The sequence below is a fragment of the Schistocerca americana genome, chromosome 5, assembly GCF_021461395.2.
Source record: "Schistocerca americana isolate TAMUIC-IGC-003095 chromosome 5, iqSchAmer2.1, whole genome shotgun sequence".
Taxonomy (NCBI): Eukaryota; Metazoa; Arthropoda; class Insecta; order Orthoptera; family Acrididae; genus Schistocerca; species Schistocerca americana.
In genome coordinates, this window is record NC_060123.1 from 170,976,240 (window position 1) to 171,003,791 (window position 27,552).

Here is a 27,552-nt window from a genome sequence, read left to right on the forward strand (position 1 = left end):
ACTGACCTTACTATTCACAACAGTTCTCGTTTGGCAAACAAATATAATTAACACAGTCACTGGATAAAGTCCTTAGATCACTGTCCTCGAAGTTTGACAGTCAAATCAATACAAAAATGCCGTCCATAGTAACTAAGTGTTGGAGATAACACTATTCATAATCTGATCCTATTACCACAGTGACCTTTATTGAAGTTTCGAAATGTAGATAAACACTGGTACATTTTCTGACTTGTAATTTGTATTACATCATTTGCCGTACATTTCCCCGACCCACCAGACATAGATCTAGTACATTTCACAACTCTTGGCAGACTGACTAAAATAGTTTCCAACCTGCCTCTTATATATACAGGGTGTACACGACCCAGTAGATCTAGGAAAAACTCGGTAATTTTTTCATCCGGGAGAAAACTGGGAAAAATCTGGAAATTTTTTAGAATTCTGGAAATTTTTCATTGTTTTAGTTTTCAGTTAGCTTTTTGTAATTTTGACTGGCAAGAACCAGTGTTCTAATGATGGATATTACAGTATCCTAGTTCTGCAGAATAATACTTCAAATATGCTCACTATTTTTATATACTTGAATTTAGCATATTTCGTGACAGTACTCACTTATCCGTGGATGTTTATAAGATGATATTTGACTTTTTTGTATTGGCTTCAGTTGTCTAGTGAAAGTACGATTCCATAATGCTGTTTCGTTGGCTGCGGAAATGTCCTGGTTCAATGCGTTTGCCTCATTTTTGGTGCTTCAAATACCATTTTTCCGAATGTGCTTCCTTCTTGATGTTTTATATAAAAAAGTAGTAGAATAACTCATTTTTGCTGGTCACTTGCAAATTATTATAATGGGGACCTGTACATTGTTCCACTGTCACACACTGAGTGTTCACTGCCGACTGACTACAGTCAAAGACGACTCCAGCATCAAAGACATTTCACACAACACATAAGCTTCCACTTGTAACCAGTCTCTTTGATATTATTCGTCACATCTACTAATATTAATCAATGCGCTGTCACTCTCAAACATATAAGCAAATTAGCATAAAATAAGGCAAATTACAATTCACAAAAAATATTCTGACAAAAATATAAGGAAACATTTACAACCTCCCTCATTAGATTTGGTATCGACAAATCCGGTAAAAAATAACACATCTCCCAGATCCATTACATACTGCAGCAATAAAACATGAACGAGACAAGAAAAACGAAAATAAAACTTAAGTTTTAAGCGAAATGCGTCACATACAACAACAAAACACAGTCTTCATACAAGCATCTGCCAAAAGCAAAATGTGTCAAAGGCTATAGGAAGACTATGCAGTGCTTCAGAACAACAAACTGCCTCTGACGAGCTTGACGTCACAACTGTTTACATTAGATTTGTTTGAGCATTTGCGACTGGGCTTATGCGCATGCGCAGTTAAGTCACATATGAGTAGTAAGTACCTTCTCACGCTTCTGGCTATGGAAGTGTCTCTTTTAGGTGTATAAGCAGTAGCCACAAGCAACCAGATGCTGCCCAGAAAAATTTTACTGGTGCGCCCAGGCTGCCAGATTCACGCGTGCGCAACAGGCCTGGATCTAGGGGGCTGGGGCAAACTGGGGTATCTGCCCCTGCAGCAATTTCAGGAGGAGGTGGGTCGCCAAATTCAAATTCTTGAGGAAAAAAAGCTTGTTTCAAAAATCATCTAGCATCTAGTGCTCGTTGGTCTATCAATTATTCATATGATTTTGAAACACATCCCTGTTGGTTTTTTAAACACATTTTAAGTTGATTTCTGAATTAATCATAAGTTGATTTTTGAATGTGTGCATAGTGTACATGATGTCTGTGCCAGGGGAATCCCCACTGCATTTAGAAATAAACTTTCCTGCAGACAAAAAGAGGATCGGGCTATAGGAGCTGTGCGGGAGCAAAGCCGAACTATGAATGCCAATCACTGTTTATATGGTTGGCTGGGTTTGCAAATGATTAGTGTTGTTATAGCTACTACCGAAAGCTATAGATTCAAACTACCTGAATGGAAATAAACAACTAACAGGAATAACAGGTAAGATAGATTACGTATTATCTTCTCGTTGTATCCTAGAAAATGAAATTTTGATAGAAAATTTTTGGCCAGACCACTACACTAGTAAGGGCCAGTTGTACAGCCTCCAGCTAACAGGTGCTTAAATTCTATTCTGGGAGTAGCACGGAAAACGCGTTGTACGAACATGTAATAACGCCTAACCAGTGAATAAATGCGGGGCAACTAAACCGGCGATTGTGGCAGGGTTAGTGAAGTTAACTGTAGAATAAGTTTTGACACTGGCAGGAATAGTTACAGAATTAGTGATGACAAGATTGTTTGTTAGAATGAGGAAGGAGAAGAAACGGGGACATCACACAAATTATAGAAGAATATCACAATTCCAAATTTATATAAAAATTTCGTACCACTAATTTCTGATTTCATGCTTGAGAAGCCAGAGTGTATGAATGAAATGTGAAACTACTTCCTAACATAAAGCTTTTTGCTTGTAATAGGCCTAACGGGCATTTGATATTGGTACTTCATGAATTATATTCTGTCGTGTCATAAAAATGGCCATTTATTTGGTGTGTATTAGAACTACTGCAATATTAGACAGACCTGTTTCATTTTATCAAGCACACAGTGACAAAATATACACAATGAGCTCGAGGAACCACACCAGTCTTGGGTATTATTTACATTAACAGCTTTTTCAGTATTATACAACGACATTTCGTTTTTCCTTGTAGCAAAACATTTGGCGAACTTTGATGATGAGGTAATAGATTCTTTCTCAGAAAGGAAAGCACACCATGTAAAGCTGTAGCAAGATTAGAGAGAAAAATATGCAAGGACTTAAGGAATGAAGAAGGGTGTACTGTCTTGCTTGTCTCTCTTTTTTACTGGTTTTAAGTATCCTATATTTATGTCACACTAAACAGCAAGTCATTAGCTAATAGGCAATAAAGAGTGCAAATTTTCGGAAGAGTTCTTGTTCTCCTGGTTACAGATAATCCCATCCAGTATTAACTGTGAGTGCTTTTTTTTTAACTGGCCAACTGGGAGCAGGAGAGGCACCACAGGACATTTTAATTTCCACTGTTCTAAATATAATTTGATGGCATCCATTACAAAATATACATGTTTGAATTTGACAGAGTGAAATACAGTGATATGTGATAGAAGAATGCTTTGTGAAGAGGCATGCCACTGCACTTTGGCACACTTAAGATCCAATAACACATCTTACATTTCCTCTAAGACACAAGTTTTATGTATCAGACTCTTCAAAAAGATGAGTATGACAAAATTAACATTTTTTGGCAAGTCGATTTAATTTTTGGCGTCGTACCTCAAATGCTGGAGGGAGTGGGAGGGGGGGCGGGTCACCACTATCTAGTACTGCCTCGGTTCGGAAATATCGTAGATCTGGGACAGATACATAGAACAGTCTGAGTTGTAGTGGGGAGGTGGGTGTCTGTACGTGACCCATTTTAGTGATTTTGCTGTTTCCTCTTTGTGTATTGCTCTCACGTCAAATGAAAACAAAATGGGTTTCTGTTGCTGGGGGCTGTAAAGTTAGCTAAAATACATTCACATAATTACAGAAGTCTAAAGTAAATTATTAGTTTCAGGTTTTATTTTATTTCCAGCTTTCTGACAGTCAAGCATTAATCGCCTTGCAGAACAATGAAGTTATTTTTGTCAGTTTGCTGAAGAAATTTGGCTTTTATTTATCTTTTGCACTGATGCAGTCTATTTATTTGAACCAAAATGTTTAATTCAACACTATTGGCTAGTTTCATCTGTTTGGTGCATTTCAAACGCACATTTTCATCTTCTAGCACTTAGGGCATTATGCCATTATAAGAACCAAACATGAGATAACACAGTACTGGTATTCCAAGAAAATTTACATCCAAGTCTGGACATATGAATGTGCACTGTAAGCCAAATTACGTATTTTAGTATGGTTCACGAAATTCCGATGCTCTTGGAATATTCTCTGATGACTTGTTTCTTTCATGACATAATGTAAGATCTTTTAATGTTTTACACTTACGAACATACGGGCTTCCTGTGTCATCGTAGCTGCGCAAGTGCGGTGACACCTGTTATCCGGCACTCTGACAACTGCTGAAACGAACCTATTTCTAACACGTTGCGGGAAAATATTGTGAATGGTGGTTTGAAAGGGGTTACTTTCGAAGTAAATTTCCTTTTACCAAAGATGAACTATGTGCGAGAATGTATGATGAATTTCTTAAATCGCAGAGCGTTCGATTCTCATTTAAAAATCAACTCGTTGAGGATGACCGTGAGAAGAATTTCAAACCCAGATGATCAGACATTTATGTCGTTATTAAAAATTTTACTGGCATATTTATGTGATGCATCTTAACGTGCAACACGCACAAAAAAGATCAACATTACACGTGAAAGCTTAGATTCTCTTGTGGCATATTAATCTTAGAGACCAATATTATACGTGAAAACTTTGCTTTTTGTGTAGCAACACTATGTATATGAATTTAAACCATTAACTTTTCCTATTTGTTGGCTCGTGCTACTGAACAGTGATGTTGGTACTGGCTGACTACATCACATGTCCTATGCTCTGAATATCCGCCGCCATCAGCTGGCGAGATCACGTGACATGAACTATGACTGCCTTACAAAAGCGGATCACAATCTCGATTTCAGTGCTTTGGAAAGTAACATGTGATGTTTTGTGGAACTCAAATTTATACTTTTGTAATACGAAAATGTGGAGCGTCCATGTTGCTGCATATCACAGATATTTCCAAAACGTGTGTTTTTCCCCCTAAGTTTTGTTTTGTGAAGTCGTGGAAATTCTATGCCGTTGTATCAAACCATAATGATTCAATAGATCGACAAGTTTCACAGTTTTGAAAGAAAGTGTACTGTCACTTAACACGGAAACAGTGTATTTTCACCCGGGACAAAGTGTATTTTTAACTGGGAAATCCGGGAATTTTTTTCCTTGTCTGTGTATAAACGCTGATGTATTTACAATAATTAGAACTAAAGTTAGCTATTACTGTCTGTTGGATTTATATGAATGAGAATTAAAGATTTCAACTTCTGAGTAACTAAGTAATGGAAGAAGATTCATTTGAATGAGATAATTTCTATTGAATTATGCTGGCTAGTTTGTCAAAATATGTAATTCTGTTTACTGGCTAGTTTGCCAAAATATGGAATTCTGTTTCCGTAACAATTTTTTTACTGAACCAGCTAATTGCTATGACTAAATTAGTGCAAAAGTTGCCAACTTGTTAGCTGCAGAAATGCTTTAGTTATTTACATGCTTGTTTCATCTACTCCATCAGAAAGTTAGTAATTGTAACAATATTATGAAAAGGCTAGTTGCTACTCACCATATAGTGGAGATGCTGAATAATTGGGCGTATGTTTACACATAAACAATGGTAACAAAGTTTTAGATTACTGGTACTTTTTAATTGGTACAGTTTTCAGATAACTAAGGAATGTAATAAATACTAAAATTAAGTTAGAAAAGCCTTGTCAGTTTTCAAAATCCTTGAACTGCACACATTTGATATAAATGGTCATATCAAAAATATTTGCTAATAATAATAATAATAATAATAATAATAATAATAATAATATGAAGTTAATCGACACCTCATGTTCTGTTATTACCAAGCAACAAACCTAGGAACCAACACAACTGGATACAGATCACAAGTATACACAACATTTATTACCAGATACCCAGAATTAAAATTTTTAACAGAACAACGACTAGCTGATCAGATCCGTGTAATAATCAAAAATAACAGGATACCCCAGTCAGAATTAGAAAACATCAAACAACAAGTACAACAAATACTGGAACAAAATAATGTGCAATCAGAAGAAGAAGAAAATACAGTAATGGACTCAAACATCCCAGAGCAAACAAACAAAGAACAACACGCATCAATTAAACAGTCAGAGGAAAACGAAATCTTAAGACAGCCACCAGAACAAGCACAAATAGAACACAAAGTGACACAGATGTTAGATATTGAAGAAAAATTTCAGCTAACATATATAGAATACAAAGACACAAATACAGACATTAGACCATTCTTGCATAGACCACCAAATAACCCACAAGTCGAAACAACAATAAAAACTATCAACACAATCATACACAACAAAATAAATGAAAACACAACTATGGAAGAGTTACAACTACTGGTTTATATAGGAGCACTCACTACACTAAATATACACACTAGGCAGCGATCAGAACCAACCAACACACAGAAGAAACCCACAAAACCAGCATGGCAACACAGGCTACAGATCAAAATAGAAAAACTGAGAAAAGACATCGGACAGCTAACACAATTTATAAGAAATGAAATCTCGGAAAAAAAAAACGAAAAAGGTTAGGTAAAATCTCACAACAAGAAGCGACAGAGCAATTAGACGAAAAGAAGCAGAAATTACAAGCATTAGCCAAACGACTCAGAAGATACAAAAAAAGTGAAAATAGAAGGAAACAAAACCAGACATTCAACACAAACCAAAAGAAATTTTACCAAACAATAGATAACACACACATTAAAATAAACAATCCACCAAACATAACAGACATGGAACACTTCTGGAGCAACATATGGTCAAACCCGGCACAACATAACAGGCATGCACGATGGATACAAGCAGAAACAGACACATACAAGATGATACCACAAATGCCTGAAGTGATAATTTTGCAACATGAAGTCACCCAAGCAATTAATTCTACTCACAATTGGAAAGCCCCTGGAAATGATAGAATAGCAAATTTCTGGTTAAAGAAGTTCACCTCAACACATTCACATCTAACTAAATTATTTAACAATATAATAGAGGGAAACATTCCATGTGGGAAAAATTATATATAAAACCAAAGATGAGGTGACTTACCGAACGAAAGCGCTGGCAGGTCGATAGACACACAAACAAACACAAACATACACACAGAATTCAAGCTTTCGCAACAAACTGTTGCCTCATCAGGAAAGAGAGAAGGAGAGGGAAAGACGAAAGGATGTGGGTTTTAAGGGAGAGGGTAAGGAGTCATTCCAATTCCGGGAGCGGAAAGACTTACCTTAGGGGGAAAAAAGGACGGGTATACACTCGCGCACACACACGTATCCATCCATACATATACAGACACAAGCTTGTGTCTGTATACGTATGGATGGATACGTGTGTGTGCGCGAGTGTATACCCATCCTTTTTTCCCCCTAAGGTAAGTCTTTCCGCTCCCGGGATTGGAATGACTCCTTACCCTCTCCCTTAAAACCCACATCCTTTCGTCTTTCCCTCTCCTTCTCTCTTTCCTGATGAGGCAACAGTTTGTTGCGAAAGCTTGAATTTTGTGTGTATGTTTGTGTTTGTGTGTCTATCGACCTGCCAGCGCTTTCGACGGTAAGTCACCTCATCTTTGTTTTTATATATAAATTATTTAACAGTTACATTGCAGACCCATACACATTCCCTGATACACTTACACACGGAATAACATATCTGAAACCTAAAGATCAAGCAGACACAGCGAACCCAGCTAAATATCGCCCAACAACATGCCTACCAACAATATACAAAATATTAACTTCAGTCATTAAACAGAAATTAATGACACATACAACACAGAACAAAATTATAAATGAAGAACAAAAAGGCTGTTGCAAAGGAGCACGAGGATGTAAAGAGCAACTGATAATAGATGCAGAGGTGACATATCAAGCTAAAACTAAACAAAGGTCGCTACACTACGCATACATTGATTACCAAAAAGCCACGATCACAATGCCACAAATATAGAATACATCACATACATTCAGCAACTGAAAGATTCACATTAAGCAGAAAGGAAGGAGGAAGGGGATTTATCGACATAAAAAACCTACATTATGAACAGGTAGACAATTTAAGAAAATTCTTTCTAGAACGAGCAGAAACTAGCAAAATACACAAGGCAATCACTCATATGAATACATCGGCTACACCACTGCAATTTCATAACCACTTCTACAACCCTTTAGATCACATAACATCAACAGATACGAAGAAAGTAAATTGGAAAAAGAAAACACTTCATGGCAAGCACCCGTATCATCTAACACAGCCACACATCGATCAAGACGCATCCAACACATGGCTAAGAAAAGGCAATATATACAGTGAGACAGAAGGATTCATGATTGCAATACAGGATCAAACAATAAACACCAGGTATTACAGCAAGCATATTTTTAAAGATCCCAATACCACAACGGATAAATGCAGACTTTGTAAACAACAAATAGAAACAGTAGATCACATCACAAGCGGATGTACAATACTAGCAAATACAGAATACCCCAGAAGACATGACAATGTCGCAAAAATAATACATCAACAGCTTGCCTTACAACATAAACTTTTAAAACAACACGTTCCTTCATACAAGTATACACCACAAAATGTACTGGAGAATGATGAATACAAATTATACTGGAACAGAACCATTATAACAGATAAAACAACGCCACGTAACAAACCTGACATCATACTCACCAATAAAAAGAAGAAATTAACACAACTAATCGAAATATCCATACCCAATACAACAAATATACAAAAGAAAACTGGAGAAAAAATTGAAAAATACATCCAACTGGCTGAGGAAGTCAAAGACATGTGGCATCAGGATAAAGTTGACATCATACCAATTATACTATCAACTACAGGAGTCATACCACACAATATCCACCAGTACATCAATGCAATACAGCTACATCCAAACATATATATACAACTACAGAAATCCATAATTATTGATACATGTTCAATTACCCGAAAGCTCCTAAATGCAATATAACACATACCGTACAGTTAAAAGGAAGTGACGCTTGATCAAGGTCCGCGTCACTCCATTTTTAACCGGACTTAACGTCTGAGAAAGTGAAGGAAATAATAATAATAATAATAATAATAATAATTTTTTTGAGGGGGCAGGTGGGCGGGGTGGGAGGAACACAACAGGTGGAAGGAATCATCCTGCTATGCTCCAGAGTCACCATGTCACCATGTACAATGAACAACATGTAATCTGCAAATGCTGCTGGTCCAATTATGTTATCACTGTCAGGTAACTTCTGCGCTATGGGCTCCAATGCCACATCCCAAAACTCTGGACCAAATTGATTCTCGCAGTCGGCCTGTTGTTACTGACTTCATTAATTCCTTTCCTGGTGATACTGAAATGCTCGTCTCCCACAGCAGTGTTCTATCAGGCAGTTGTACAGCACCTCCGGGCATTCCAACTCTTTAAGGCAACCAAAGAAAGACGGCCTCCATAGGTATCAAAAGTGCTAGTAGTATTGATCAACATTGCTAGAGCATACATATAATGGTTATTTCTTGCTAGTGAGATCACCTTATTATTGCCTCTTCAGTTGACTAGCTGCTTCAAACCCTGTACTGGTGAAGGCTTGTCCCATGTAGCAGCCTAAGATCTTGTAATCTGTTGCATAATAGTTTTTCAGATATTTTGCTAAATCATTCAGAAGACAAATTGGTCTATTATTGAATACAGAGAAGTGTCACTGCAGGTGTGGTCACTGAGGATCCTCTTTCGACAATGAGGAAGTGGACGTAGCATTGGCTGGTGACTGGCACCAGGCGCAGTCAGGTGGTGTATGAGAACAAAGGGCGTGCTATCGTGGAATGTGGAATGCCACAGACAAGTAGCAGGCACAGTTAATAAGAAACAAACATCCAACTCTCTCTCTCTCTCTCTCTCTCTCTCTCTCTCTCTCTCTCTCTCTCTCTCTCTCTCTCCCCCTCTCTCTCTCTCTCTCCCCCTCTCTCTCTCTCTCTCTCTCTCTCTCTCTCCCCCTCTCTCTCTCTCTCTCCCCCCCCTCTCCCTCCCCCCCTCCTTCACTTTCTCCCTTACCTCCTCTGCCCCCACCCATCCCCCCACCATCCCTCCCTCACTCTCCTGCCCTCTCTCCCTCTTCTGCTCTCCCCCCCACCCGACCCCCTCTTCTGCTCTCCTCCCCACCCGACCCCCTCTTCTGCTCTCCTCCCCACCCGACCCCCTCTTCTGCTCTCCTCCCCACCCGACCCCCTCTTCTGCTCTCCTCCCCACCCGACCCCCTCTTCTGCTCTCCCCCCCCCCACCCGACCCCCTCTTCTGCTCTCCCCCCCCCACCCGACCCCCTCTTCTGCTCTCCCCCCCCCACCCGACCCCCTCTTCTGCTCTCCCCCCCCCACCCGACCCCCTCTTCTGCTCTCCCCCCCCACCCGACCCCTTCTTCTGCTCTCCCCCCCCACCCGACCCCCTCTTCTGCTCTCCCCCCCCACCCGACCCCCTCTTCTGCTCTCCCCCCCCCCACCCGACCCCCTCTTCTGCTCTCCCCCCCCACCCGACCCCCTCTTCTGCTCTCCCCCCCCACCCGACCCCCTCTTCTGCTCTCCCCCCCCCACCCGACCCCCTCTTCTGCTCTCCCCCCCCACCCGACCCCCTCTTCTCCTCCCCCCTCACCCGATCCCCTCTTCTGCTCCCCCCCCCCACCCGATCCCCTCTTCTGCTCTCTCCCCCCCCCCCACCCGACCCCCTCTTCTGTTATAGTGTGCCTGATGTTTCGTCAGGCTGTACAGTTTTTTGTCCTTGTTTTTAGTGTAAGTTAAAGGGTTTTCTGGTTTTACATAAAATGTAGTGTGTTCTTCATCTCCCTTGGGTGTGTTCTAGTATTAAGCTTACAGGAAAACATTAACTACTTGATCTAGTATTTTAAGTTCATGCTACCATCTAACTGTGATTCTCTCCCTCTTCGATCTAACCAATTCCGGGTCACCTTCTAGGATTTCTGTGTCTCCAACTTGACCTCACCATCCTCCCCAGATCACTTCTTAAGAACCTTTTTGGCAGACGAAAGGGCAGCCATACATAGCCTCAAAACAGATTGTGACTTAATCGTCATACCTGTAGACAAAGGCCCCATTATTGTCATTAAAAATTGCAATGACTACCTGGCAGATGGCCTCTGTCAATTGCCTGACTCCTACACCTGTAAACGTTACCTGAGTGATCCCATCCCATAATTCCAAAATAATCTCCAGTCCCTGCTTAAAGCCTTAGGCCCTTCACAGAATCCCTCCCCTCAATCTATTTCCATCATCACCTTTACAACACTTTGCACATCCACCTTCTAAGTGCTCCCCAAAATCCACAAATCCTCAAATTCCAAAAATCCAAGCGGCCCAATTGTAGCAGGTTATTGTGCTCCCATTGGGGAAAAAAAAAAAAAAAAAAAAAATGGGCCTCATTGTCCAACACTTCCAGCCAATCACAGGAATCTAGTGTTCAATGTCAAAGATCTAAAGATCTCTCGCAACATCCTACAGACTCCAAACCCACTGTCTGATTTCTCCTACACCTTACTAACTTCACCCTAACTCACCAGTACTTCTTCTTTGAAGGGAAGTTACACAAACAAATCTGTGACACAGCTATGGGCACCCACACGGTACCCATCTTCGTGATCTGGACTCAGGGCCATGACACCCTATTGTCATTCTCTCACAACCTCAATACCTTCTCTGCTATTTGCTTCACCTTGTCCTCCTCAAACCAGTGTGTCAGCTTTCTGAACATCGACCTCCACTTCTCTGATGGCTCCATCCACAACTGTGTCCATATAAAGGCCACCAGCCATCAAGAGAACCTACATTTCAACGATTACCATCCTTTACACATAAAAAACCCTCCCGTTCAGCCTAGTCACCATGGGGGGATGGCATATCTGCAGTGATTTACTTGCCCAGTATGCTGAGGTTCCAACAAAAGCCTTCACAGACAGGCACTGTCCCACACACAGACCTATTCTGCAAAGCAGTTTCCCAAAGCAGTTTCCCACATACCCACAATCCTCCATCACCCCTAAGAACCATTTACAGAGAAGCGGCCCTTTCGTTATCCAATTCCATCCTGGACTGGGACAACTGAACTGTATCCTTCATCGGGGCTTGATTATCTATCACCTTTCCCTGAAATGAGGGACATCCAATCCAAGATCCTTCCCACCCTTCCAAGAGTGATTTTCTATTGTCCAACCAACCTCAACAAGATCCTAGTTCATCACTAGGACACTCACAATACCAATCCCTTGCTACAGGGATCACATCCCTTTGTAAGGCACAGGTGCAAGACCTTCCCAATCTGCTCACCCAGCACTTTCTATTCCAGTCCTATACAATCAGAGCCCAGTGCACCTGTGAAAGCAGGCATGTCATATGCCAGCTCTGTTGCAATCATTGCACAGCTGTGTGGTATCACTACCAACCAGTTGTCCACTAGTTGTCCACAGCAAATCTGTGACCAAGAGCAGAGTGGACCACTCTGTGATAAAATGTGCAGCTGAACATAACATACTTGATTTCAGTGGTTGCTTCACTACCCAGACCATCTCCCCTCCCCTCTACCACCATCTATTCTGAACTGTGCAGTTGGTAGTTATCCTTACAACACATTGCCCACTCCTGAAATCATCCCTACATCAACATACAGTAACCTACTGTACCCACACCCTCCACCCAACAGTTTCCACCTCCCCCCTCCCCCCCCAGTCCTATCAGCTTCCATTCACATACCCTCATCCTCATTGGACACCTTTCTGCTAATGCATCCACCAGTCTTTTTCCACTGCCGTGGTCGCCTCCTTTTGCGCTCCCTGTTATTACACCCTCCTTTCCTCCCCTGCCCCATCCCCCTCAGCCTATCTGACACTGCACCTAGCAGCCTTGTCCTGCCACTTGGTTCTTGCGTGCTCCACCAGTCCACCAGGCAGCACTGATTCCTCTTCCCACGCCCTTACCCTGATATACATCCCACACCTCACTCCAGATTGCTGCTTCTGCTTAATGCATTACAGTTGCGTTGTGGACAGACAGGCTGGAGATAGTGGTCATGTGTACATGAGATGTGCTTGCTTGTGTGAATGTGTGGATTTTTCTTTTTTTCTTTTCTGTGAAAGGCTTTGTCTAAAAGGTCAGTTTGTAACAGTTTTTTTGTTGTACCTGTCTCCAACTCATTGTCTCACCTTTATAATGGGTAGCAATCTGTCCTTTCCATAGTATTGTTGATATTCCAACTTTGAGGTTTTATAGTTTTACTTTCAAAATTTTGTGCAATTACTGAGAAAATTTAAAAAGCTGCTATTATCTACTAATTAAGAAGTGTAATCTTATGTCAAAAGTTTAATACAATAAGTCAAGTATTATAGTTAGATACAGTGTGTTTGTCATGGTTCAGTGTAACTGACAGCATGCTATCACCCAGTCTTTATTTATCCAGTATTTGAAAATTAGAGCACTTGAGCAACTTCTGGCATACTTTATACATAATTGCAAACTTTTTCTGCTTTCATCCTTAATGTCAAATATATATTGCATTAACTCATTTGTCAAGTAACCATACATTTGAAGATGTTTTATATGTAGGGGTTTGATTCTTTAAAGAATCACATGTGTATTGGTTGTCTTCTGGTTGCTGGGATGAGAAACTACTTTGTAAAGTAGTTTTGGCCTTCTGTTTGTATGACATTAGTTTCTGATACATACAATTATACTCTGATGGGAAGACACACGTCCTTGTAGTCTTCTGGTAAGCATATTTTACTGATAGTCTTTTTAATATTGGGTGTAACAATACTTTGGTCATAGTGCAGCTTTTAATGTACATGGAGATTTTACATTTATTTTATTGTGGAATAGAAAAGTGTGGCACCTATTTTAAAGTTTTCAATATTTTTAGACTCCAGCTTAAACTACTTGTTTTTCTGTATTGTATATTTGCTGGTTCATCCACGTGTGTGTGTGTGGGGGGGGGGAGAGCTGTTTTTGTACATATTTCAGTGAATGAATTATACAGGGTCAACCAGAGCTCCACCATCAAACTTTCAGAGGTTGTACAGTGATACCTACTGAGTATTTTGGTACAATGGATGAATGGTCTCCAGTGGATTGTTACAGAGCAGTAATGTAATAATGATTTGTATGTTGTTTTATGCATATTACTTTTGTTTCTGTGGGAATACATTCACAACAGTGAAAAATCCTGTAGTATACAATTATTCCAACAGAGAAGGATGTTGTTTCTTGTGTAAATGCCAATGTACAAATGCAAAAGTATTGAGATGTGGTTGCTGTTGATGTGGAAACAGCTCAAAGTGGCATTCAGTGAATACATACATGAAGTGCACATCGGCCAACTCTTCGTCAGTAAACTTACCCACCGTACAGCTGTGTATCACTGTTAGTGCATAACACACACTGCCAAGAAACAAAATCCTAGGCAGAACTGAGCAATACTGAATGTAGACCTCTTGATAACAAGTTAAAGGGGCATTGCTTTGTCAACAGCTTATACTGTGAGCGAATGGGATCAAGAACCACAGTGCATACCATCAAAATTTGTAACATTGTGCCCTATTTTCATTGCAATACAGTTACAAAGCTTATTTGGGACAAGAAACCAAATGTTTTGCAATAACGCTGTAAAGAGCCCCTGGATACCGTGGGTCCCTTACACCAAAATACTCAGAAGGTACCCCTGCGCAACCTGTGCCATTTTGTCAGAGTAGTACTGATTCACCCTGTACGTTAAAATAAATTTTAATCAGTCTTCTTTAATATTTTGAAACAGGTGCTAAAGACTCAGACAGGTACAGACACATGCAGTTCCACACCATTCTGTATAGTTTTTGCAGCTGTCCTTTATGACTACAACTGATTGGCCCTGTAGTATTCTATTTCCTACCGATATTTAATTTGTTAGTGCACTTTGTTATGTAGGATTCTGTTTTCCATCAACATTAAATGTGTTAGTTTGGCCTCCAGTTCCATTGGCACTAACAGAAAATAAAATCCCAACGTAAAACAAAATTTTGTTGTTGTGTGTGTGTCAATTTTGTCAAAGTACGATTATCATTTTACGTCTCAAATAAAGTGTCTTATGTTCTTGTGCATCAAAGAGGTTTATTTTATACATTTGTGAAATGCTTAAATATGTGGTTTTATACCAAGATTATTGGTAATATGTCGAAAGGAAAATTTTGTGTTGGCTACAGGAAATTAAATTCAGATTTTTCAAAGTGAACTTTGTACCTATGAAGTTGAAACTTTCAAAATCATTTCGGTATGCGGTGACTCACATATGTTTTAATAGCATGTGAAAGGCTACATTTTGATTTTCTCTTTTTACTTTGTCTTTAGTGCATATTGTATTACTGTATAAATAATGGTAGATGTAAAGGTGATACCTCATTGTTAAGTTGAGGCATTGATGGTACATTGTAGTCATCTTGGACAATGTAGCAGTGGTATGTGTGCGCGTGTGCATTCTGAAGAAGGCTGTGTCCCAAAGTTCAGCAATGTTTCCAGTCGTGTGTATGTGCCCACAATGTATTGTCAACTTTGACAGATTGTTACCCTTACTCCTTCCATCATTTATATTCCACCAAGGATTTTCTGTTAACATCACTTTGCTAGCCATCCCATGCAATATTCTTACCATTGTATCAGAACAAGGAAAACCATCAGTCCAACATGAATTTGTTATATTAGGTGTAATGTTTGTGAACAGGAATGCCAGGGGGAAACCTGTTCATTCGGAAACATAGAAGTTTAGCAACAGACAACTCGTGTGTTGAAAATATGAATTACACAGGGGTCTTTGTCTGAAAAGTGAAGGTTTTGTTACATTAAAATGTCCCTGCTTGTACGACATCTTGCTGTTTAATCTCCCCAGACATCTTATATACACATAATAATATGTTTTGTGTGTTCTTTGGCAGTTAAATTTACATGTTAATTTAGCAGGTAATCTATTCAGCCACTACATCAAGCAGCAGGAGTACAAACCTGTATGGCAGCCTATACAACCAGCTGATAGTGAATCTCAACCAGGTATGAGAGGTGGGCATCAAATGTGTATGGATCCTTTCACAGAGACAATATACCTGTTTGGGGGCTGGGATGGAAATCAAGATCTCAGTGACCTTTGGACATATCATGTTCCTTCACGCAAGTGGACATTAATTTCCAAAGACACTGAGGCAGAGGTATGTCTCCACCATTTTTGTGTTTCTGACGTTATTTAAATAAAATCTTATGAATGTCCTAAAATTTCTATGAAATACAGCAAATGGGAAATTTAGTAAAACATTTGAGGCGTTGGAAGTAAAGTAAAGTGGTCTCGTCTAATATAAAATATAGGACAAACTGGAGTATACGCACCATATTTGGACAGAAAGCACACCTCTCAATGCATTATGCATTTCAGTGCCAATTGCTTAATGATGCCATAACTCTTAATCCACATATCTGATGCAGATTCAGGGACTTCATAATTGCATTTTCTGCCAGTTGTTTCATACTAACCATAAACATGAGTGTCATTCGAATAGGACTAACATTGCATTTAGAAGGAGCAACAGTCAACTGAACCAAATGATGCCTAACCCAGATGCAAAGCTCTGCCACTCCAAAAAGGGAAATATCATTCTCTCTGCACAAACAGTTGGCAGTAAACAAGAATAGAAATAGACCATTTCTGGAACATCCACAGTTCACTTTCAAAACTTAGGCTAATACAATTGTTGGTGCTACACAGATACACTTAAAAGTTCAAAGTTCTCACAGTGAGGATTATCAATGTAAAATAGCAAATTTTTAAAATCACTTGAGACTGGAGAATAAGTGAGAGAAGTACCTGACAGTATTATGGTAAGGATAGTTGCTACTTTTCATATAGCGGAGATGATGAGTTTCAGACAGGCACAACAAAAAGGCTATTAAAGACATGAGCTTTTGGCCAGAAGGCTTTCTTCTGAAACGGACAACATATGCACGTACATTCACAGAAATGCAGCTCACACACATGACCACTATCTGTCTTACTGACAGTTGGTTGAAATAGGAGCAATCAGTATCTAATTGTTAATGTTCCCACATTCATAAAATTGGTGTCATTTCATAAACTTCACAACTATTTATGAGAAAATTTTAAATTAGAATGAGACAGTTTTCACTTGATATTACCTCACTATATTGGAAGCCAAGAAAAAGTGAACACTGAGTAACTTGCTACAGTCAACATTATTTATACATTTACACACATTGTAATAACAAAATTCTTTCACTTAACTGACATTTTTGTTGCTCATCATTTGAGGAAAACAAATCCAGAACACCATAAGTTAATAGCCCAACAAAGTATCGCAATTAAAAAAAAAAAAAAATTTATTCAAACTTTCAATTTGCTTCCTTGTTCATTACTTTTCCTGGCCACCTTTCATGACATTCCACCACCAGTCAAGTGACTTTCATACTCTCTTTTGTTCATCAATGGCCTGTTCCCTTATCGATCAGTTGATATCTTCGGCTCAGTTGAGCTCGGGCATCACACAGTGCTGTACTTTAGTGAGGAAAGTGGGAGTCATCTGGGTGCATCTTCTAAATATGTCATCCCGTTTCAAGTTCTTTTCAGTAATGTGTATTTATAGTGGGAGCTTATTTTGATGCTGCTAAGGGTCATCGTGACCATGCTTCCATAATATTACGTCTGTCAGTGAGAGAGAATTGAAGTTAAATTTTCACTACTCTTATTTCAATAATAGTAATTCTCTATTAGAAATAGTTGTATTTGCCATTTCAAAAGGGTATCTGGACAAACTGTATCCACCCACTCTGAACATAAATTTCAATCCATACCCTTTGGTTAAAACTTGAGCATTGCCCCTTTGGACATCAAACAGTGTCATCAATTGTATTGATTTTTTTGAAAAGCATCTTACAGCAAAATTAGTGGCACAGAACTTAACACTGTTTCCAGTCAACAAGAAAAGCTGATTTGTGCGATGACCTTTTATACTTTTATATTGAAAGGAAAAGCAGCTAAATGTTTGAAGGTATCTTTTTTTGTTCTTTTTTTTTCTTTCTGTCCTCTGCATCCCTGTCCATGCCCTGTTGTATCACATCCAACAAATGTGTTTTGAATCAATTTTATATGAGTAGAAGTAAATGAATTACCTGTAATGACTGATGCTCTGAGCACTATGGTAAATAGCAAACATTTTGTTTTGGAATGCCTTACAAAACTGATGTGAATAGCTCAGTCACCATATGAAATTTTTTTATGCATCATGGCTACACTCAGTGGGTTCCAGAAATTAGCAAACAAGTTTTTGAAAAGTTGTGTTGCTACAACAGTCAGTTCTAATTGCCAGTAATTGGAAATTTGATTTGACTTTTATGATAGATGTAAGACATGGTATGGCAGAACAGTATTAAAACTTCTGAAACACTATCTTTTCCATATTTTTAAGTTTTTGTGATCAAATTACTAAACATTTTTTGCTTAAGCGTTGGCCTTTACGAGGACATGCTGAAAAGCAATGCTTCTGAATTTTTTATGTGGAAACTCTTAAAGCTTTTTAAATAAAACATTTTTTATTAACATTCTACATCTTCATTCTTTATGTCTGCACATATGCATCCCTCTTCTGCTAGAGGGCTCCAAATCGTAACTTGTAACATGATAGTGTGTAACATAATTATGTCGGTGCATGGGAAACAGCATGCTGTAATAGGATTTCGAATCCGAAGAAATTGTCCACACATGGAGCACTCTCTCCTTCGGCATGACACTACAAGGCCACACACATGCACTGTGACATCTGCAACGATTTTGATGCCTCGAGTCCACTGTCGTCAATCATCCTCCATACAATCCCAACTTCATCCCATGTAGTTTTCATCTGTTTCCTAAACTTGAACACTTTGAAGCACTTCGCTTTGATAGTGTTGAAGCAGTGCAAGCAGAGACGAGGTTGTGGCTCTGTCAACAAAGTTAAACAATGGAAAATCCAGGATGGAATGTGACAATATTAAAAGGATGGTTGCTACTCACCATATAGCAGAGATAGCCACAACAAAAAGACTGTCAGAATGTGCTGTGAATAAGCATTTCCGCTATATGGCAAGTAGCAACTAATATTGTCAACAATGTTAAATGTTCTACAGTGATGGTATTACCAAATTGGTCTCTCATTGGGAGCAATGTGAGTGACGCCAGGGTGGCATTCTCATTTTTTGAGTCAATCAGTCCTCTGACTGGTTTGTTGTGGCCTGCCACAAATTCCACTCATGTGCATACCTCTTCCCTCTCGACTCCTGTTTCTTCTTCTCCACCTCTCCCCTTTCTCCTCTGCATTTAACAGAGAAATTCACTTTGCGCTCTTAATGTTACCACCCATGCTTTTAATTTCTCTGAAGGTTATTTTGACTTTTTTATTTGCTTAGTCAATACTTCTGACAATCATTTCTTTTCTGATTTCTTCATATTGTTCCTGCAGCCACTTTACCATAGCTTCCCTGCATTACCTATTTATTTCAATCCTAAGTTGCTTGTATTTCTTTATTCGTAAATTTTCTTGAACATTTTTGTACTTCATTTTTTTGACGATCAATTGAAATATTTCTTCTGTTACTACTGGTTTCTTCGCAGTTTCTTCCTTGTACCTATGTTTTTCTTTCCATCTTCTGTGATTGTCCTTTTTAGATATTTCCATTCTTCTTAAAAAAAAATGCCTACTGAGTTAATCATTATTTCAGTGCCTAAAGCCGCAGAGAACTTCATTCCTTAGTACTTCCGTATCCCACTTCTTTGTGCTGTGGTTCTTCCTAACTAGTATCTTAATTTTCAACCTACTCTTCAAAATTGTGTTGCAAAATAAATATGAAAACATGAATGATAAAGATGTAGAATGCTGGTAATGTTTGATTTATTTAAAACTTCAGGAGTTTCCATATAAAAAATGTATGGGTATTATTATTCTGTATGCCCCATATTTTGTTCTAGTGAATGCAGAATTGATTAGAAACTGCAAGTGACTTACAGAATCCTGTGATCTTATCTTTACATTTTCTGATGTAGCACTGTGCCTTATGTGTAGGGAGGACCCAGTGCAAGATCATGTCATAAGGTGTGCCTGGATCCAGAACAACGCCAAATATTTACACTGGGAAGGTACTTAGATACACACTATAGGACTCCAGAAAATCTGAAGGTATGGTTCAGCTTATATTGAAATAATGATGAATGAACAGTTTTCATATTATCTGTTTTGTTTTCATTAAATATTGCCAAAATAGTTCACTGTAATAAAATGAAGTGTGTAGTTGTATACAGTAGTAGTAAAAGAGTATACTTCTACACTGAAGAGCCAAAAAAACACATATACCTGCCCGACATCGTGAAGGCCGCCCACCGCCTGGGTGAGCTCACAGAAGTGCCACAAAATGATGTGGCATGGACTCGACTAATGTCTGACGTAGTACTTGAGGAAATTGACACCATGAATCATGCAGGACTGTACATAAATCCACAAGAGTATGAGGGGGTGGAGATCTCTTGAGAACAGCATGTTGCAAGGCATCCCAGATACGCTCAAAAATTTCATGTTTAGGCAGTGTGGTCGCCAGTGGAAGTTTTTAAGCTCAGAAGAGTGTTCCCAGAGCCACTCTGTAGCAATTTTGGATGTGTGGAGTGTCTCATTGTCCTGCTGGAATTGCCCGAGTCGTCCGAATGTACAGCGGACATCAAAGGACGCAGGTGATCAGACAGGATGCTTACATACATGTCACCTGTCAGAGTCGTATATAGACATATCAGCGGTCCTATACACTCCAACTGCACATGCCCGACACCATTACGGACCCTACACCAGCTTGAACAGTCCCCTTCATGTCCATCCATTCGATACAATTTGAAACAAGACTCGTCCGACCGGGCAACGTATTTCCAGTCATCAACAGTCCAATGTTGGTGTTGACAGGCCCAGGCAAGACGTAAAGCTTTGTGTCTTGCAGGCAGCAATCAGTTCAAAGGCCCATATCAACGATATTTGTTGAACGGTTTGCATGCTGACATGTGTTGATGGCCTATCATTGAAATCTGCAGCAATATGCAGAAGGGTTGCACTTCAGTCACATTGAATTATTATCTTCTTGTCGTTGGTCCCATTCTTGCAGGATCTTTTTCTGGCCGCAGCGATGTCAGAGATTTGATGTTTTACTGGATTCCTGATATTCATGGTACACTTGTAAAATTGTCATATGAGAAAATCATTGATGTCTCAGGTATGCTGTGTCTGATCGCTCGTGTGCTGACCATAACGCCAGGTTCAAACCCACTTAAATCTTGATAACCTGCCAATGTAGCAGCAGCAACCAATCTAACAACTGCACCAGACACTTGATGTCTTATATAGGCATTGCTGATTGTAGCACCATATTCTGCCTGTTTCCATATCTCTGTATTTGAATACACACACCTACAACAATTTCTTTGGTGCTTCAGTGTGGGTAACCTGTTGTTGTTGTTGTTGTCTTCAGTCCTGAGACTGGTTTGATGCAGCTCTCCATGCTACTCTATCCTGTGCAAGCCTCTTCATCTCTCAGTACCTACTGCAGCCTACATCCTTCTGAATCTGCTTAGTGTATTCATCTCTTGGTCTCCCTCTACGATTTTTACCATCCACGCTGCCCTCCAATACTAAATTGGTGATCCCTCGATGTCTCAGAACATGTCCTACCAACCGATCCCTTCTTCTAGTCAAGTTGTGCCACATGCTCCTCCCCAATTCTATTCAATACCTCCTCATTAGTTATGTGATATACCCATCTAATCTTCAGCATTCTTCTGTAGCACCACATTTCGAAAGCTTCTATTCTCTTCTTGTCCAAACTATTTATCGTGCACATTTCACTCCCATACATGGCTACACTCCATACAAATACTTTCAGAAACGACTTCCTGACATTTAAATCTATACTCAATGTTAACAAATTTTTCTTCTTCAGAAACGCTTTCCTTGCCATTGCCAGTCTACATTTTATATCATCTCTACTTCGACCATCATCAGTTATTTTGCTCCCCAAATAGGAAAACTCCTTTACTACCTTAAGTGTCTCATTTCCTAATCTGATTCCCTCAGCATCACCCGACTTAATTAGACTACATTCCATTATCCTCGTTTTGCTTTTGTTGATGTTCATCTTATATCCTCCTCTCAAGACACTGTCCATTCCGTTCAACTGCTCTTCCAAGTCCTTTGCTGTCTCTGACAGAATTACAATGTCATTGGTGAACCTCAAAGTTTTTATTTCTTCTCCATGGATTTTAATTCTTACTCCAAATTTTTCTTTTGTTTCCTTTACTGCTTGCTCAATATACAGATTGAATAACATCGGGGAGAGGCTACAACCCTGTCTCACTCCTTTCCCAACCACTGCTTCCCTTTCATGCCCCTCGACTCTTATAACTGCCATCTACTTTCTGTACAAATTGTAAATAGCCTTTCGCTCCCTGTATTTTACCCCTGCCACCTTGAGAATTTGAAAGAGAGTATTCCAGTCAACATTGTCAAAAGATTTCTCTAAATCTCCAAATGCTAGAAACGTAGGTTTGCCTTTCCTGAATCTTTCTTCTAAGATAAGTCGTAGGGTCAGTATTGCCTCACTTGTTCCAACATTTCTACGGAATCCAAACTGATCTTCCCCGAGGTTGACTTCTGTCAGTTTTTCCATTCGTCTGTAAAGAATTAGCGTTAGTATTTTGCAGCTGTGACTTATTAAACTGATTGTTCGGTAATTTTCACATCTATCAACACCTGCTTTCTTTGGGATTGGAATTATTATATTATTCTTGAAGTCTGAGGGTATTTCGCCTGTCTCATAAATCTTGCTCACCAGATGGTAGAGTTTTGTCAGGACTGGCTCTCCCAAGGCTGTCAGTAGTTCTAATGGAATGTTGTCTACTCCCAGCACCTTGTTTCGACTTAGGTCTTTCAGTGCTCCGTCAAACTCTTCACACAGTATCATATCTCCTATTTCATCTTCATCTACATTCTCTTCCATTTCTATAATATTGTCCTAAAGAACATCGCCCCTGTATAGACCCTCTATATACCCCTTACACCTTTCTGCTTTCCCTTCTTTGCTTAGAAATGGGTTTCCATCTGACCTCTTGATATTCATGCAAGTGGTTCTCTTATCTCCAAAGGTCTCTCTAATTTTCCTGTAGGCAGTATGTATCTTACCCCTAGTGAGATAACCCTCTACATCCTTACATTTGTCCTCTAGCCGTCCCTGCTTAGCCATTTTGCACTTCCTCTCGATATCATTTTTGAGACGTTTGTATTCCTTTTTGCCTGCTTCATTTACTGCATTTTTATATTTTCTCCTTTCATCAATTAAATTCAATATTTCTTCTGTTACCCAAGGGTTTCTACTAGCCCGCGTCTTTTTACGTATTTGATCCTCTGCTGCCTTCACTATTTCATCCCTCAAAGCTACCCATTCTTCTTCTTCTACTGTGTTTCTTTCCCCCATTCCTGTCAATTGTTCCCTTATGCTCTCCCTGAAACTCTCTACAACCTCTGGTTCTTTCAGTTTATCCAGGTCCCATCTCCTTAAATTCCCATCTTTTTGCAGTTTCAGGTTAGTAAAATTGCCCTTTTCGGTGTTGTAAATATTTATTTGAGTGCATTTTTATTTATTTATTTGTTTTTTTGTGGAAGAGCTCATTGTATTTAAGTTATACATCTGCATCTACATCTACATCGACATATATACACTGCAAGTCCTGTAAGGTGCACAGTGGAGGGTGCTTTGTACCACCACTAGTGATTTCTTTTCATTCTTCACTCTCAGATGAGGAAAGGGTAAAATGGCTGCCTGTATGCCTCCATCCAAGCCCTAATTTCTCTTACCTTGTCTTTGTTAACTTTATGCAAAATGTGTGTTGGTGGCAGTGGAATTGTTCTGCAGTTAGCTACTAATGGTGATTTTCCAAATTTTTTGAATGGTGTTTTGCGGAAAGTGCATTATCTTCTCTCAAGGGATTCCCATGTGATTTCACAATGCGTCTCCTTAACACTGGCATATTGATTGAACCTGTCGGTAACAAATCTAGTAACATGCCTCTAAATATCATTTTGATGTTGTGCGTAATACAACTTGGTGGGGGTTCCAAACAGTTGAGCAGTACTTAAGAACAGTGTGCACCAGTGTTTCATGTGTGGTCTTCATAGATGAGCTATATTTTCCTAAAATTGTATCAATGAACCCAAGTCAACCAGTCACTGACCGTAAGTGCTTCTTTCATTTCATATTATTGTTCGAGGTTATGCGTAGGTATTTAATCAACATGTCAGTGTCGAACAACACACAGCCTATGCTGTATTTGAACATCACAGGTCTGCTTTTCTTATTCATCTGCATCAATTTAATTTTTTCTACATTTAGATCACTCTCCCTTTCGTCACACTAAGTAGAAAGTAGTAGAAGAACAGTACAGGAAAACAGGGCCTTCTTCAACAAATAAATTTACTAGTATCAAACTTATACCTTAATTTGAGGAAAAAATTTATACGAATATGTGATTGGAGCACAACATTGTATAGTAGTGAATGGTGGAGTGTGGAGAAACAGGAAAAGAGGAGAACTAAAGCATTTAAGATGTGGTATTTCAGAAGGATGCTGAAAAGTAAGTAGTGTGATAAGGTAAGGGGAGAGAACATTCTCTGCAGAATTGCAGAGGAAAGAAATATGTGGAAAGCACAAAAGAAGGGACGGGATGATAGGATGTGTGTTAAGATGTCAGGGAATAGGTCCTCTGGTTCTAGAGGAAGCCACACTGGGAGAAAACTGCATGGGAAGACAGAGACTGGAATATATCCATCAAATAATGAGGATGTAGGTTTCTAGTTGTACCTAGAGATGAAAAGGTTAACTCAGGAAAAGAATTTATGGTCCGCATCAGATCAATCAGAAGGCTGGTAGAGAAAAATATTGGAAAAACTGACAAACCCATTCCCAATTTATGTGCAATACATCGAAATATTACAGATTTAATAATGCTTACGTTAATTATAACCTAATAATTATTTTTTGCATATATGTTATGTTATAGGATTTGCTCAACAGAAAATTCTTTAATTTGGTCTCCACCACATTACCCATAAAATATTTAATGTCTTTTGGACTGGTTGTGGAGTAAATGTGTCCCCATGTATTTGACCTCTGTTTGAACTAATGTTAAGACATTGAAATTATTTCTGATAGTAGTGTTGTATGTATGCTTTTCATTGTTGTTTGAGAAAAGAAGAATACTGGTAAAACTAAGTACAGTAATGACTATATACATTTTGGAGCAATTGTATTTTATTGACTGTAGTCAGTGGATTTTTTTAATTATGATTTTGATGTTACTTTATTCCAAAAGCATAACACTGTCTACATGTTGCATTTCAGTGGTTGTGTAGATAGCATTTTTATAACTTGGGGAGCTCTATATGAAATACTGAATTATATGTAATGAGTCTTGCCAAAATTTAATGTTACATCATTTGCCTTAAACCATCTGTGTATTTTTGAAATATTTCATTGGCTGCATTTTCAATAAAAGCAGTGGTACTAATTTTTATTTCCGTACTTGTATAATGTGTGAAAAAAGAATAAAATTTGTAACTACTGCCAGTGCAAGTACAAGAAAACTGATGTACCATATACCAAAAATAACAGTGCTCATAAATTCACTGGTGTGTAAAACTTAAGGATAAAAGTAACTTTCGCATAATATGTTGCTGCCGAGTAACGTAACTCAACCAAACTGGGACCATACATATAAAGACCTGCTATGGTATAGCACAAAAGGAACTGAAAGAAATGTGCAATGAGACAAAAGATTAGCAATGTACTTTAAAATATTGTTTACCTTATTTTGAAATTACAGAGAGAAGGCACCACAAAATATACTTGAAATTAAATGTGGACTGCTGTCAGTAATTCACAAAGAAGCATCAAGACTAAATAAAGCCTAAGTGCTGTAGGAGTTTGTAATGGCAGAGAAGAATGTGGCATAAAATTTCTGCTATCTCACAGTATTTTATAGGATTAGTGCAGTTGTATTCAGCAGCACCTCAGGTTGTTAAACAAGTTGCATTTTATTTTATCATAGTTGTATTATTACCAGTGTACTTTTTTATGAATATATGAAAATTTAAGAACATACTGTTTAAAGAAAAATGATTTGTTGCAGAGTGATTTCTATATGTATGACATTGAGAACAATAGATGGACTCTAATAACAGAAGACACAGGTAGCATGGGAGGCCCTCAACTGATATTTGATCATCAGATGTGCATGGATGTAGAGCGAAGAACTATTTATGTCTTTGGCGGTCGTGTTCTCACACCTCAGTGCAGGTATGGTTCCCCTATCTTTTAATATATTAAGTAAACAAAACTGTTTGGGGAAAACAGAAGAGGCAGCAGCATCCTCGTAACAAGGTTTTAGATGCTGCTAAGAAACTAAGGTGTATAGATGTTAATTTTTCTGACTGATAAACACTGTTGAGGGAGAATGTAGATTTTACAACCACCACCACCAATGCTCACACCCCCACCATCACTGCTAGTTGTAATTGCATTACAAATCCTTTCATTTGGCTGATAACAGTTTTAATATTAGAATTAAAGGAACACAACCAGATAGATGTTCAGCTGCAGAAAACTATTGTGTATTTGAGAAATTTGGGCATCTATTAAAAGGATACTGTTGCATTATCCACAAACCATACCGGTAATGCTCCTCTCCCCCTTCCAACTCTATATACAGCTACAACTTTAATCCAAGACAGCATATTCTCATTTAACATGTAAAACTCTGGTTCCTGATCAGTTTCTCTCTAAACTTTACTCTTTCCTCTACTCCATACTTTATTCCTTTGTCTACAAATTTTCTTCCTCTACACCTTCTTTAGTGCTTAGTTCGTCTTTTAGTCCTTAGTTTATCTTTTAGTCCATAGTTTGCCCTCCAGCCCTTAGTTTGCACTCCAGCCCTTAGTTTTCCCTCCAGCCCTTAGTTTGCCCCCCAGCCCTTAGTTTGCCCCCCAGCCCTTAGTTTGCCCCCCAGCCCTTAGTTTGCCCCCCAGCCCTTAGTTTGCCCCCCAGCCCTTAGTTTGCCCCCCCCCCGCCCTTAGTTTGCCCCCCCCCCCCAGCCCTTAGTTTGCCCCCCCCCTCAGCCCTTAGTTTGCCCCCCCCCCCCAGCCCTTAGTTTGCCCCCCCCCCAGCCCTTAGTTTGCCCCCCCAGCCCTTAGTTTGCCCCCCCAGCCCTTAGTTTGCCCCCCCCAGCCCTTAGTTTGCCCCCCCAGCCCTTAGTTTGCCCCCCCAGCCCTTAATTTGCCCCCCCCCCGCCCTTAGTTTGCCCCCCCCCCAGCCCTTAGTTTGCCCCCCCCAGCCCTTAGTTTGCCCCCCCCCCAGCCCTTAGTTTGCCCCCCCCCCCAGCCCTTAGTTTGCCCCCCCCCCAGCCCTTAGTTTTCCCTCCAGCCCTTAGTTTGCCCCCCCAGCCCTTAGTTTGCCCCCCAGCCCTTAATTTGCCACC

At 39.4% G+C, this 27,552-nt stretch overlaps 1 protein-coding gene across 2 annotated transcripts in view; it reads left to right on the forward strand.

Moving 5' to 3' along the window:
* The window catches only part of LOC124615713 (muskelin), a 163,660-nt gene that overhangs the window by 64,309 nt on the left and 71,799 nt on the right, over positions 1 to 27,552 (forward strand). Inside the window, exons 6-8 of one of the 2 annotated variants that reach the window (XM_047143766.1) lie at positions 15,921 to 16,165; positions 20,060 to 20,173; positions 26,209 to 26,375. In XM_047143766.1, the coding sequence (XP_046999722.1) occupies positions 15,921 to 16,165; positions 20,060 to 20,173; positions 26,209 to 26,375 (526 nt within the window). The remainder of the gene's footprint in view (positions 1 to 15,920; positions 16,166 to 20,059; positions 20,174 to 26,208; positions 26,376 to 27,552) is intronic. The other variant, XM_047143767.1, reaches the window with a different exon arrangement.